Here is a 15237-nt window from a genome sequence, read left to right as displayed (position 1 = left end):
CGCACCTCGATTAAAAAAATAATTGGTTGTCTTTAAAGTCGGTTTACAGACGATAGTTTAACGTGACAACGTCATAACAAAACATTGATGAATTGATTGATCCAGAAGAAAAGGAAATATCACATTCGGCCTGACTGAGCCGTAATAGGTTTTTGCAACCAACCCATTTAGGCATTAAAAATATTATATTCTTTGAGGAAGAAATTTTTTTAAAATTTTTCTATCTTTTGTATGATAAAATCTACCTCTGCATACATACTTTTATGAATAAAATTGAATCACTTATATTGAATTAGCACTATTTTGTATGGATACAAAGGAGTGAAATGAAATGTACAATTTAATTAATAAATTAACTATTATTTGTATTTATTAATTCAAATATATTAATTACTTTTGAAATGTTGCGTGCGCAGTATTTATTTTTACAAGTACAAAAGTTATGATTGGCATCTGCCGGGATTCTAACCGACATTCTTCCAATTCTAAATCCGCGAAGTTAACCGCGTGGCCACGAGGCCATGCTTGAAATATTGTAGTTTCAGATATTATATATATGTTTATAAAATTTTTGTTCACGGTAGGGGAATAATATTATTTAATTTTTATAAAACGATTTTATAACAAATACGCATCCCAAATACACCAAACATATTTATAATGTGTTACAATATTTTTTAAAACATTGTGCAAAAGATCCCGGTTGTAATTTGAATTACTTATTATGTGTAACTGTAAAACACCATTGTTGGTTCAAAACGTATTTGAATAATCAATATTACTTTTAAATAACCGTACCGATTGTGCTGAAAATCGGTGGACGATCGTTTAATTGCATAATATTTATAATTCAAACGACGAAAATATGATTGAAAAGTCAAATCGATGGTTGTTCCAATCGAGTGGAAGAGAGATGCCACGCATGCGTACAATAAGAATGAAGAGAGATGCCACGCATGCGTACAATGAGCATGAAGAGAGATGCCACGCATGCGTACAATGAGCATGAAGAGAGATGCCACGCATGCGTACAATGAGCAAACAGGACACATCCGTAGTGGGACATCCGTAGTGGGACAATTTTTCGTGCGTGCAGCCAGCGTTCATCGATTTATTAGACGTTGTCACGTCAAAAAACAAGGCTGTGTATGGATGAATATTTAGAGGTAACTACTTTAGCAAGGAGGTGTTAGGGGCCCAACTCGTCAGGGTCATATCTGTGCTAGCGAGGCGGGATGATAAGCGTGACGCTCGCTGGTGCTTCTAGCGCGGTGTCTCCTCTGGACTGGCGCGCAGTCTTCTCGTCGTCACAGGATAACTGTGAAATTTGAGCGGTGACCGTAACATTATATGGCTAAGAAATGAAGATAAAGTCCCTTAAGTGCTTTAAAGAATCTGTACTGGTTGTTTTACGCCTAAAAATTACTCTGAAAACATGTGTTTTAGCCATTTTAACTCTTCTAGAAATACAGTTTAAAAACTTAATCCGAAATCAAAAGTACTTTTTCGGCCCTCAGCGAACCCTTAAATGCTTTCCGTGAGCAGACTCTACTGTGATATCTTTGAGTAGTTTTGAAATCGCATTGTTTTTCCTGAAGCTCTGTACACCGTGTGTGTGCCCGGGTGGGCGGATCCCTTAAGGATTCCGTTGCTCCGTCGATGCGCGTGATATGAAAAAGGACAAACCAACAAATTTTTTAATATTAGCATGGATAGTAAGGCTAGTACTGAAACGGATCCAACCCTTCTTTTAAAAGCCAGTGTGTGCTCGCTGTGATTTGAACCGAGTCGCTCTGCCGTGTCGGAGGTCACGCGCTTCCAGTTTCCCCAAGTCGATATATCTGGACCAGCCAATCGCAGAGCCGCAGAAAAAACCCCCATCCCCACCGCAGGCGACCAATCACACGACAGGGCGGCTCTCTGCCGAAATGGAGTTGACGCAGCGGCGGGAAGCTCATTTCGGAACGTGTTCGTGTGTGGGCGTGATGCGGTCACGAATCATTTAGGTTCGCGTGTCCAAATTAGAGCACACAGCACAGAATTCGAGCACACAGCACACCGGATTTTTATTATTATTGACGTGATAACGTCTTATAAATCGATGAACGCCGGCTGCACGCACGAAAAAATTGTCACGTTCCGCCTGAGCCGAGCATGCAAGAACCGGCCAACCACCGTGCGAGAAAATCTTTTATAATATCAAACAGGTTAAGGCGGGCTTTTTAACTAATTGTTCGTGATTATATTTAAACAAATTATTTAAATTAAATTTACAAAAACTGTAAATAATATTTGAAAATTAAAAAGTATGCAATTTTTCATCAATGTTTTCTTATGACGTTATCACATAAAATTATCGTCCGTAAACCGACTTTACAGACATCTCCCTTTTTTTTTTTAGTTCTACTTCATTAGTCGCGTCATGGAAAAAAAATGGATGAGAGTGAAGTTTCACGATGCGCAAACAGCATGCAAAGAAATTTTCACTTGATGGAAAAAAGGCTACATTTAAATGAAAAAATTATAAATATACTTTCAAATATTATAATTTAGCGATATTGAATACTGGTCAGTATTATTAAAAAAATTATTTATTGTGAATATGAATTACATAAAAAGTTGTTTATACCGTTTTTCATTTGTGGTTATACAAGTGTATTTATAATATATTTGCTTTAAAATAACTACATAATTATTTAATAAAAAATTAAATCAATAAATTACAATAAATATTACGCAAATTGATTGATTTTAATTTATATAATTTTATTCATTTTACTAAATAAAAATCATTAATTTTATACATGTGCTTAATTTATACTGAAAATGAGTATTAATTCATTTTTTTTATGTAAGTGAATTTAAAATTTACCAATAGTTTCAACAATATCACTCCATCATTTTTATTAAATTATTGATACAAATTATTTTCTGTGCCAAATTAAAAGTAGTTTTTTTTCAATCCCAAGTAAGTATAACTTCAAACGCGCGTACATATGTACACACATCCATTTTATTTTGTAAACAGAACATAAATAGTAATGTAAAATTACAGATTATTTGTTTATATGTACATTAACATTAAAACAACTGCATCATAACTCTCAGTAATACTGGGTTCGGATTCATACCCGGGCATTCTTGCTTTTTGTTGTCCCAGTACCTCCAATAGTTAAAGTTACTTATAAACCGTACCCTTAATAGCTCGCCAATGTAAACTGCGCACTTAATAAGCATGATACAACAAAATAAAAGTATTTTTTAATATTCTATGATATTTTACGCGGTAAAAAAATTCTTGAAGAAAACATCAATTAAAATATTAAATTATGCACCAAATTTCGTGAGAAATACTCAAGTTTTATCTCGAAAAGCGTGTTTCATACTTTTTAAAAATATAACTTGATCATTATAGACTGTGTAACTTTCTGGCCTGTACTAATCACGAAGTTTAATCTCATTGGTTGCAGTTTGTTAGGGTTCCGTGCAGCGACAGACGGTGGGTCCGGATCGGTTTTCGTGTTTACGCTTCCGTGTCATTGTAGCGTGAGCCTTGTTGGTCGATTTGTAAATTTCAAAAGTAACTGACGCAACTGGTGAGTTGTTAAAGTTACAGGTCTCACCAAAAGTTTAAAACAATTATATAATTTAATATGATAGTATTTCTGTCTATAAAATTTGATATAAATTTTTAACCACCCGAAATAAATTTAAAAAAACATTAAATGTCTTTTGACGTTAAGAAGTTTTATAAAAAATAAAGGTCTTAACAACCTTTTTTCTAAACTGATATTTGTTTACCTTAACTTTCTTTACTAATTATGACTTTTAAAAACAATTGACCATATTCTGGCTAGAGGTAATTTTTTTACTAGACAAAAGTTTGTCTAAAAGTTTAAAAAAATGATATTAACTTCAATTAGTACAAAATTCTTTAAAAATATATATTTTTTACGACAGTTAATAATTTTAAGAACTCTTTATTTTTTTCCGTTAAATGTTTTTTTTTAGTAAAATGAGGAATTAAAAAAAATATATAAAAAGTTCTTTCTACCGGAATTTTAAAAACCAAAATTTTATAATCTTAGATCTTAGCATTTTGTGTGGCCATATATCTATTCAGTGTTTCATGTTACTTTATAATCCAGTCAAATTGGATGAAAATGAGTTAAAACCGTTAACAAAACCACATAAAGCTTGATTCTGGCACAGTATTACTTATTTGGACTTTCTAGTTTCCACGTTTAGGCCCTTCAATTTTTCCCTGAACTAAAATATCCCTTTCTCATGTTGTGACGCAACTAACAGTGGTACGAAGCTTTGACAGATTTCAAATGACTGATGAGACTTTAAGAATTGCTTATGAATGCATCTAATATTAAAAAAAAAAGATGCACATATTCATTGTGAATAAAAAGAGCTACAGAAAAATTAAATAATTGTTGAATGCAATAACACAATTATCCCTGGGGACTCTATAATTATCATTGGTCAAAAATACCTGACGTGAAATTTGAGTTTCTTTCTATGCTCATTCCAATGGTACATACATTTTATCTGTGCAATTCTTAGCTGTAAATTGGTTGGTAAATAACGGGACACGTGCTTTATTAAAAAAAAAATGGTGTAATTCCCACCCGCTTGTACAAACATTTCCCGGGCAAGCGCATTAAATGAAATCAAACTCGGAAGAGAGCAAGCAATCTCATATCAAATTTTCTCAGAGTGTTAGTGTAGTAGCTCTGGGGTTAAATTCACATAGTCAAAGTGTAAATGATTCTGTGAATATGCTTACCTTGATCGTAGAAGTATAACAGCCAATTACTTTATGTGGCAGTTATTTTATAGCACGTGTAATCCAATACAATCGATATATTTATGAGGGATAGTTGAGACACAGAATTGAAGAGGTTATTGCTTCCATTGCTACGGACTTGTTAACCAAAGTGTGGGAATAATTTTACTGTAGGTTGATTGTGTGCCGTACAACTAACTAACTATATATATATATATATATATATATATATATATATTAAACGTTTGTAAGAAAAACTAGGCTAGATAACCTTCAATTTGATGTACGAGTTGTTGTAAATAGTCTAAATTAAACTTTTATAATTTACCATCGAAACTGGAACATTCTTCTACAACTGAATCAGGAATTACGTCAAGGCTGCTGTGGCGTGAAATGTTAAGCAAGGTTTACAAAGAAATTATTCACTAAAGAAAAGGTTATTAAATATAGCGAGGTCACTAGCGCTGAGAACACAAAATACATGAGATCGCGTTTGAAGGACCGCCTACACAACAGCGGTGATCGATCACACTTCAACTTGTCACGAAGAAAACTGATGGGCCTTACGCAAAGAAAAAAAAATCGAATGTGGTGACATCATAAACCTTGAATAAGAGCGCTCCGGTCATGCACATCTGTTGTTGAGGATTTCCCGTCCCGTGTGTTTCAGCCGTGTCTCAAAGTGAAGAGATCACCGACGTTTCGGTCGAAATTGCAGTCGCCATCATCAGGGCAGCAACAGTCGCCTACCGTGAGTTTTTTTAACAGTCCTCTTGTCGTTAAATACTTTTTCCTGAGAGGTATTGTTTTAAGACAAGCAGACTGCCTAGAACCTGTCTGTCAACTGCCTAGAGCCTGTCTGTCAACTGTCTGTTGCCAAGGTCAAGTCATTATATACCAGATGGATACATATTCGGGTTTTCAGTCAACTGACATTTTGGTTAACAGTTTCAGTCACAATTTGTCATTTCCTAATATATATTTTTTTATTTTAACTTAACTATCATTTTTAAAATTTATGAAGTAATAATAACCTAATTATAATAAAACTTTAATATATAATTTTTTTATTATTAAATATAACTTAATATAAATTTTTTTAGTAGCCGTTAAGAATTATGTTGATTTAAATGTACGCTACACCATGACCCACTAAGGTATATATTATTGTTCACTTCAGTAACGTCGACCGAAAACGTCGGTGGAATTTATTCGACCAAGGACGCGGCCACAAGCCAGAAACAAAATATACTTCGGAAATTGTGTTTTGTTGCGAGTTTTGAATTTGTTCCAGAGCTTGCGCAGTAGGGTAATTTCTGTAAATTTTTGACGGGGTGTTGCCATCTTTCACGTCGAGGTAGGGGTACCCTTGGTGTCTCTGCGACTGGGCTCAGACTTGCTGCTCGATCAGGCAACACCGCCCCGCAGGGTGAGTTGCAACTATGCTGTCATCACAGCCACATGCGGGCCTCGAGGTCCGAGTGCAAGATCCGGGCATCGAACCACGGACCCCCGGGTAGTACAGTTCCAGACCGCTGATTGCCGGCTCACTCATTACCTCGAGTTGTGAAAATAGACATTAGGTTCTAATGGTGATGTAGATGACGGATGTTCGGTGACCCCTGGGGTGTGTGTGAGTCGGGGGTGGTTTTGGCCGGGGGTTTGCAGTTCAGGACTCGAACCCGTGACTGTGCTGAAGGACGATTTCAGGAGCACGGCGGGAGAACGTGTGTTGGTGTGATTTGAGGTTCGTGGGTTCGAATCCCAGTGGAGAAAAGTTTTCAACGGGCTGTGGTTTTTGCGGTGAAGGGAAGGTTGGTTTGTTGTTGTCGGGGGGGAAAGGGGTGACCCCAGGGCCGCAACTAGTCTCTCTGGCACCTGGGGCATGAATGGATTCATGCGCCCCTCCCCCCCACCTCTTTTTTTGCACATACCACACCAATAAAGCAGGGGTGGTTCGGGGGCCCTCCCACGGAAAAAAAAATGGTGCTACGTTGAGACGTTACATTGTAAATCAGATTAGACATTCCTGGCATGCAAAGTAAAAAAAAAAAAAAAAAAAAAAAAAAAAAACTTTTTTTTACCAGTTACCAGTTGTTGTAGGAATGAATTACAATGGAAGAGATTTCGGCGCCCCCCCCCCCCCCCCACAGCTTTGCGCCCGGGGCGTATGCCCCGCTTGCCCCGGTCCCCACCCTAGTTGCGGCGCTGGGTAGACCTACCCGGGTAGACCGCTGCTCTCCATCTTGTTTGCCAGCTCCACGTCTTTGGAGTAGACGTCGAACTGCCACTGCCTTTGTCCCAGCACGCCGGCCAGCACGGCTCCCGTGTGGATCCCCACCCTCATGTCCACCGGCGAGCTCGTCGTGCGCTGCACGTACCTGCGGCAGACACACGCAGGTGCACAGTCGGGTATTGTGATGACTTCCCTCTGGCCTCTACGGAGGAGCATGGGCCGGATGATGAACTCTCACGCGACCACGTGGTCATTCACGCGTGTTGCAACCTCGGTAATTCTTTTTTATCTATTTATTTATTTGTTTGTATTCCATTGAGCCTTCTTTTTGGTAGAAACCATAAGGCTGTGGAACATGTCATTTACATATTTACAGTTATAGTACATATACATACAGTTGTACATGTGCACAGTTTTAAATACACATACATATTTAGTTTTACATACATACTAGATAATGCCCGGCATGCTTTGCAATGCCTCAATCAATTTTTCAAACGTATACTAAGCATCTATCTTTATCTCTCTAATTCTCTATCCCTCTATGTATATCTCTATAACTCTATCTTTCTATTTATATCTCTATCTCTATATATCTTTCTACATATATATCTCTATATATCTTTCTAGCGGACCCGACAAGCATTGTCCTGCCCAAATGTACATATGGCGGTAAGTATTTCTACGCTGGACATTTTGTATCTTCTCATTATACATACCCCTCCTCTTGGGCACGCCACTGCCGTTACCAAAAACCTTTCCCATGTTTACGCAGAAGGCAACAACAATGCAAAAGCCCGTTGCCATGGAGGCTAATTATCAACAATGCTTAGTTTTTTTGCTTTTAAAGCGTGTCTTTTTAGTTTTTTCTTAACTCAGAATCGAGATAAAATATCCAATTGTGAATCCAAACCATTCTCGAATCCCCGTGAACTCACACAAAAAAATGTCATCAAAATCGGTCCAGCCGTCTAGGAGGAGTTCAGTGACATACACACGCACACAAGAAATATATATATAAAGATATAAAGATAACTTTGAAGTAAAACAAATAGGCAGTGATAATATTTTTTTCAGATAATCTGAATTACAAATATAACATCATTTCTTTTATACATACCCATAGACATATGTCAAGCAATTTCTTATATTTATTAAGTAAGGGGAAAAAAAATTAAGGAATATTTAGGGTATTGGGATATTGTTGTTAGGCATTGTAGCTACACAAAGGAGTCTGGCTGTTCCAGAATGCTTCCCCTCTTTCAGCAGTATACCCCATAAATTCTTTTAAATTGTAAAATGGATTGCATACAAGTGTATTTTATATGGAAGCTTTATATTTTTCTATGTTGCTGATTTACATTATTTTGTAAGGTAAGCTATTAAATAGTATTCTGCCAATGTGCTCTATTCCTATTTCAAATTGAGTTAATCAAGTTAAACTTAAAATAAAAAAGGGGGTTATCTGCAAAGTCGGTTTAAGGAAGATAATTTTACGTGATAACGTCTTAAGAAAACATTGATGAAAAATTCCATCATTTTATGAATTGAATTATCATCACTGAATTATCATTATTTTGTATAATACAAAGAAGGAGTTAATTGAAAATTGCAATTTTTTTTCCATAGAATATTAAATAAAAGCAGTTGACGTTTTATACGATCGTTTATATGAGACAATATTTTTTTTAGTCAAAATTGTAACATAACCTTTTATTACTGCACTCGCCGACCGATGCTACTTTTTTAATTCAAAGAACAAATATAAGAGATAACATCGCTAATTAATTTCTTAAAATGCAAGAATTACCTTTTTTGCAGCAATTGTTGTTGTAATAAACAATGGAAACCACATTACTTTTCACTTCACTTAATAAACAGTTGACAAAACAGTTCACGTATAGGTTGTGTGCTGCCGCTGTCTCTCTCTTTTCTACTCGGACGCATCGGCCGATGTAGTGGAAGAGAGATAGATGCGTCACAAGCCGATCGTGCCTCTCTATCGCTTGTTGCGCGCTCTCGCTTGCACGCTCGGCTCAGGCGGAACGTGACAATGAGTATTGTTTTTTTGTGCGTGCAGTTGGCGTTAATCGATTTATAAGACGTTATCACGTCAATAATAAAAATTAAATTATTAAAACACCCTGCAAACATTAATAGAGAAAATGGCTACAAAGTAAGAAAAATATTGGAACCCACTCTTTAGAACTCCTCTAAACAATAGCTCCACAGCCAACATCAGACAGAACGCCTCTGATTGGCTGAACAGCATAGCCAACCAGAAGAAAGGAATGTTTCTGATTGGCCCACAGCATAACAGCCAACATCAGACAGATCGCTTCTGATTGGCTGAACAGCATATCCAACCAGAAGAAAGAAAGGTTTCTGATTGGCCCACATCAGCACAGCCAACATCAGACAGAACGCCTCTGATTGGCTGAACAGCATAGCCAACCAGAAGAAAGAAAGGTTTCTGATTGGCCTACTGCAGCAGCCAATCAGGAAGCACCTTCCCTCGGGCGAGAGTATATAAAGGCAGGACAACTGGTAAGAACCTCAGTAGGTTAACTGCTCCCTGATGGTGGGCGACTGCAACGTCGACCGAAATACGTCGGTGAATTATCCGCCAAGGACGCGGCTACAACTCAGAAGCCAAGCTACTTCAGACAATGGACCGTGAAAGCCTGCGAACATTATTACTTCTTTAAACTTAAAACAACTGTTGAGTACACTCCTTCACTTGCAAGTTTCAGGAGCTGATTGGAGGCCGGGTGGGTGTCGGAAAGTACAATCACCCGCCATCGAGGGTGCACGCGCACACCCCCCCCCCCTTCACCCTTCCCATCACACGCCCCACTCCTGGTTGTACCGAATCCAGATGTTCATCCGAGCACCTTACAACTCTTCTTCCTGAGCCATCCTCTTTCAATTCGTACTAAACCTAACCTCTCGATGCATTCCATGTTGCACCACTCTTGAATGAGGCGGGGTGCAACAAGCAGGTTTCACATGGAGCCCCCCCCCCCCCCCCTTTTCCTTAACTAGTATATAGTCCAGACTGGCCAATCCCCGATGAAGAGTCTTTCTATGGAGGGTGGGAGTGTGTTACCGGTGTCACCACTCGGTAACTTTTTTTTTGTTATATTTTTGAAGTGAAAACTTCTATGGGAAGGTTTGGATAGGGAGTACATTCATGCAAGTTGTCATCGACATGTTCACGTGACGTGTTAACGATAACACCATATATGTTCCTATTTGTATAACTTATTGCGATTTTAAATCTTAAGTATACGATTACTGCGCAGTAAAAGGTGAGTATAAAATATATTAATATTCTCATATAGATATATAGTTTCAATAACGAAGAAAACGGAGTATTTTTAGCAAATGAACCTAACAATTAAGAACATCATTATTTATTTTTTAATACCTGCAATTACTATGCAATGCGTATTTTTATAGTAATTTAGGTGTTATTTAACTAACGTGATAAAACAAATTTGTTGTGTGATAACATGTTTTCGTAAAAATTTGCGATAAGGTTTTCACTTCTGTCGGCAGTCCTCATGACTGCTTTGAAGTTTTTTTTTTCCTTAGACAAACAGCTACCCTGAGCGAGACCCAGTGAAGCCAGGCGGTGGTGGAAACGCCCATGCGGACCGTGAGTTAGTGAATATCACTCCCGATACGCATGCCGTGCCTTTACTGCATGATTGAAACCCTGCATGATAAGGCGTAAAGGCTTCAGCTCAGGACGCACTTAGTCTTCCCTAACCCGGACACATCCTAACACACAGGACACTTATAATAAGTTAGGTTAGGGAAAATAAAACACACATACACACACTCCGCATGGGACCCGTTGCAGGGGACGCACCACAACGCCGAAATACCACAACACTGAAATGCCAAATTGACCACAACGCCGACAGCTAGAAAACTGCTGTGTACTACAACGCCGAATTACCACAACGTTGACAGCTAGAAAACTGCTGTGTACTACAACGCCGAATTACCACAACGCCGAAATACACTAACGCCGAAAAATGTCATTGCAGGACTGCCACAAAGGTAAGGTTAGGTTAGACTATGTTAGGTTAGTCTAGGTTAGGTTAGACTAGGTTAGACTAGGTTAGGCTAGGCTAGGCTAGGATAGGCTACGTTAAGTTAGTTTAGGTTATATTACGCTAGGTTAGGTAAGGTTAGTTTTGATTGTGGTATTTCGGCGTTAAGGTACATTTAAGAAACACACAAAAATTCATTCAGTTGTTATTTAGGCGTTCTGGTACACAGCAGTTTTCTAGCTATCGGCGTTGTGGTCAATTTTAACATTCGGCGTTATGGTATTTCGGCGTTGTGATAACGACCCCTCGTTGCACAGTGACCAATGGTCACATGAACAGTCACGGAACAGACAATCTGCAATGGCACAGAACTGGACACAGAACACGTGAACGGATACTTCAGTCGCGTGGCAAGTGTTTCGACAGTGACAATGAATCGGGCCCGGACCACGTATAAATATATACGGCAATATACATACATTGGAATGGAATTGAACACGGGCACATGAACAGATAACCAAAACATGTAAAAGAATAACTTCAGTGCCACGAAAGCGGACACAAAAACACATAAGCGGATACATCAATCACGGAACAGAATGTTCACATTTCAGGATCTCGGATGCTAGCGTCGAAATATCAACCGTACAATAAATTATTTTAAATCATAAAGTAAGTATACTTATTGAGTATACATAAACGATTGAGAAATATAGAAGCCTAATAATTGAGGAATTTGACTCATTTTTTTTTAGGTGTTATGGATCATATTGTCCAACACACAAGATATATTTCTGACGATAGCTCAATTTTTTTTGACGTGATAACGTCTTATAAATCGATGAACGCCGCCGGCTGCACTCACGAAAAATATTGTCACGTCCCGCCTGAGCCGAGCGTGCAAGAACCGGCCAACCACCGTGCGAGGAAAATCTCCTATAATATCAAACAGGTTTAAGTCGGGCCTTTTTAACTAATTGTTCGTGATTTATATTCAAACAAATTGTTTAAACTAAATTTGCAAAAAAAAAAAAAAAAACTGTAAATAATATTTGAAAATTAAAAAAGTACGCAATTTTTTCATCAATGTTTTCTTATGACGTTATCACGTGAAATTATCGTCTGTAAACCGACTTTACTGACAACCCCCATTTTTTTCTCTCACTTTTTTTTTACCTCTTGTGTGAGGTAGGGCGTGGCAGGGGTTGAGATAGATCATTTCAAGCCTCCTCTATTGCTCTGTTGCAGAGGGTGGCTGGGATGGGGGTAGGTGCGGCCCCCTCCCTGGATCCGGGGGGGGGGGGGGGGGTTTGGGAGAAGGGGAAAAAAAATTTGGTGTGGGAGGAGGAGAAGTCGACGCCAACTTCCGCCCTCATTTCCTATTTTACCCCCTCTCCCTCCAACCCGGGCCAGAAACCAACCCCCAGCAGCGCCAGTCTACCAGCGAACCCCGTCCGTTGCCAAGGGAGACGGCTTGCGACCCTGTTGAAATAGCGCGCGGCTTGCCCCAGGGACTCGTATCTGGGGACCACCCCTGGTATCAGGGGTGTCCGGGAACTGGGAAGCCTACAACTCAACGTGGTTTCGGATCCCTACCACGTTCGTGCAACTTCGGATTTCTCTCAAAAATTGAAAATTAAAAAAAAAAAAAAATCTAAGGGTTAGGTTAGGTCAGGTCAGTCACAACGTGCTTGTTTTCATTGGAAACTTCTGATTTAGCGGCTGAAGTGGCGTTGATACCAAAACGCAAAAAAAAAACTTCGGAAATCTTCGGAAATTCTTGCAGGGAACCGAAACTACGTGAGTTGTAGGCTTCCCATCCGGAACTCGTGGTGGCTCCAAGGAGGAGTAAGGTACGCAGAAGAAGAAAAAAAAGATTCATGTTCTCGGAGGCCTTGCTGTGTATACGGAATTTTCTGGGAGTAATTTCGCGAATGGAACGGAAGTCAAGGAACGGAAATGTGTAGCAACCACGGTGCTACCATCTGTGGCAGATGGTCGCGAACCAAAGGTTCACAAAGACAAATGGAAACCTTATAGCACTAACTGTTGATAAATTTTTTTCACCAATTGGCCTGCAGTTTTTAAAAAAAAGGGGGGGGGGTTTATCTGTAAAGTCGGTTTACGGGCGATAATTTTACGTGATAACGCCATAAAAAAACATTGATGAAAAATTGCGTAACTTTTTAATTTTACAAATATTGTTTACAGTTTCTTTTGCAAATTAAATTTAAATAATTTGTTTAAATATAATCACGAACAATTAGTTAAGAAAAGCCCGCCTTAACCTGTTTGATATTATAGAAGATTTTTCTCGCACGGTGGTTGGCCGGTTCTTGCACGCTCGGCTCAGGTGGAACGAGACAATTTTTCGTGTGTGCAGCCGGCGTTCATCGATTTATAAGACGTTATCACGTCAAAAAATAGTATCTTTGTTATTTTACGAAATATGTTTTGGAAACAAGATGCCAAGAAATATCTTTTTTTTTATTACCTACTAATCGATGTTACATTAAAACATTTTTTTAAACCTTAAAAAGAATTCGACTTTCTTTTGTTTTTATCGTGCTCGTCAAAGTGCGCAGTTTAATACTTGGAAGGCTAATCAGGGAACGGTTAACAAAAAAACTTTTAACTTGACTATTGCAGGAAATGCATTATAGTCCGGGTAATAATGCGAACACGGTATTACCGCGAAATCCTACTTTGTAGTGATACGGTTGTTTTCACGTAAGTGTACAAATTAACTAACATCTGTATTTTTACATTATTTCAGTTCCATTTCATTAAAATACATATATACACACGGAACATTATGTGGTCTCAGTTTGGGGAACCTCTATTGCTACATGACTCAGCATCAGGTTTTGGCTTTATGTCACAATATTTGGCTGTAAAAGTCTAAATGTTTGCCTAAACACATGTCATAAAAGTGTAAACTTATTTGGAACAGAGTAAATGTTACAAAAACTGAAAAAATATCATATAAACCATAATACATTTTTTTTTCCAGAAATTTTTCTGCTTGTGCTGCACTGCATAATATTGTATCAGTATTAACCAAAGATACACTAATAATGGTTTTCTTTTACTCCGTTATGACCTACGGCATCAACAAATAGCCAGAAAAAAATGTTTTGTATACAAAACAAAGATTTTTTGGCAAGAAACCATTTTTGAATCTTATAATATATAGTTTTTGGAAAATAATCTACAAGATTCAAAAAAGGTTTCTTGCCAAAAAAACTTTGTTTCGCATACAAAACATTTTGTTTTGGCTATTTGTTGATGCCATAGGTCATGATTGAGTAAAAAATAAAAATAAAACAAAAACATCATTAGTGTATCTTTGCTTAATACTAATACAATATTATGCAGTGCAACACAAGCACACAATTTTCTGGGGAAAAAAATTGTATTATAGTTTATATCATTTTTTTTTCAGTTTTTGTAACATTTACTCTGTTCCAAATAGGTTTTCACTTTTATGACAGGTGTTTAGGCAAACATTTTGACTTTTACAGCCAAATATTGTAAAATAGTATATGTGTGTGTGTCTAAAGGCATAACTGTCTCGCACTGCCCATTAGGCATGCCCCCCCCCCCCCCCCCCCCCCCACGTGAGTACGCCACTGCCATGCCTTGGACGGAGGAAACCGAAGGGGGAAAAATTCGAATAACAAAGAAAACGGGAATCAATGGAAACCGAAGACGATATCTTGGATTCGACAGTTTTAAAAAAGGCCTTTAAAATGAGCATTCATTTCATCAGCATGATTGCAGATGTGATCGCAGAAAGAAGGGATTAAGCACCAAAATGTAATAGCCGTTTCCAAGAGACGTATAAAGCATCGATATTGCGACAGCCGTTTGAATGGAGAGTATCGGGAAAATGCGGGGCTGACACCGTTCGAAGAAAATAAAATAGACGAACTGAAACTGATTTAAAAATAAAATTATGCGACGTGCAAAACGAACCTCACTGGAAGGATAGGTACCTACACGTACTAAGTGTCACGCCTCTAAGCTTCACCGACTCAGCTCTAAGTGAACTACAGGCAGACAAACTCTCTCCTTTAGGCCGGTATTCCACTGTAAAATATTTTATAACAGTCATATTTATTAAATAAAAATTTCATATT

General features: G+C 38.1%; 1 protein-coding gene across 2 annotated transcripts in view; it reads right to left on the bottom strand.

Moving 5' to 3' along the window:
- The window catches only part of LOC134540554 (adenylate cyclase type 3), a 195591-nt gene that overhangs the window by 58549 nt on the left and 121805 nt on the right, over positions 1–15237 (bottom strand). For both annotated transcript variants that reach the window (XM_063383369.1, XM_063383370.1), the window contains one exon: positions 7018–7176. In XM_063383369.1, the coding sequence (XP_063239439.1) occupies positions 7018–7176 (159 nt within the window). The remainder of the gene's footprint in view (positions 1–7017; positions 7177–15237) is intronic.

The sequence above is a fragment of the Bacillus rossius genome, chromosome 17, assembly GCF_032445375.1.
Source record: "Bacillus rossius redtenbacheri isolate Brsri chromosome 17, Brsri_v3, whole genome shotgun sequence".
Taxonomy (NCBI): domain Eukaryota; kingdom Metazoa; phylum Arthropoda; class Insecta; order Phasmatodea; family Bacillidae; genus Bacillus; species Bacillus rossius.
Note: the sequence above shows the minus strand (reverse complement) of the source record. Positions and strands in the feature narration are given on the sequence as shown.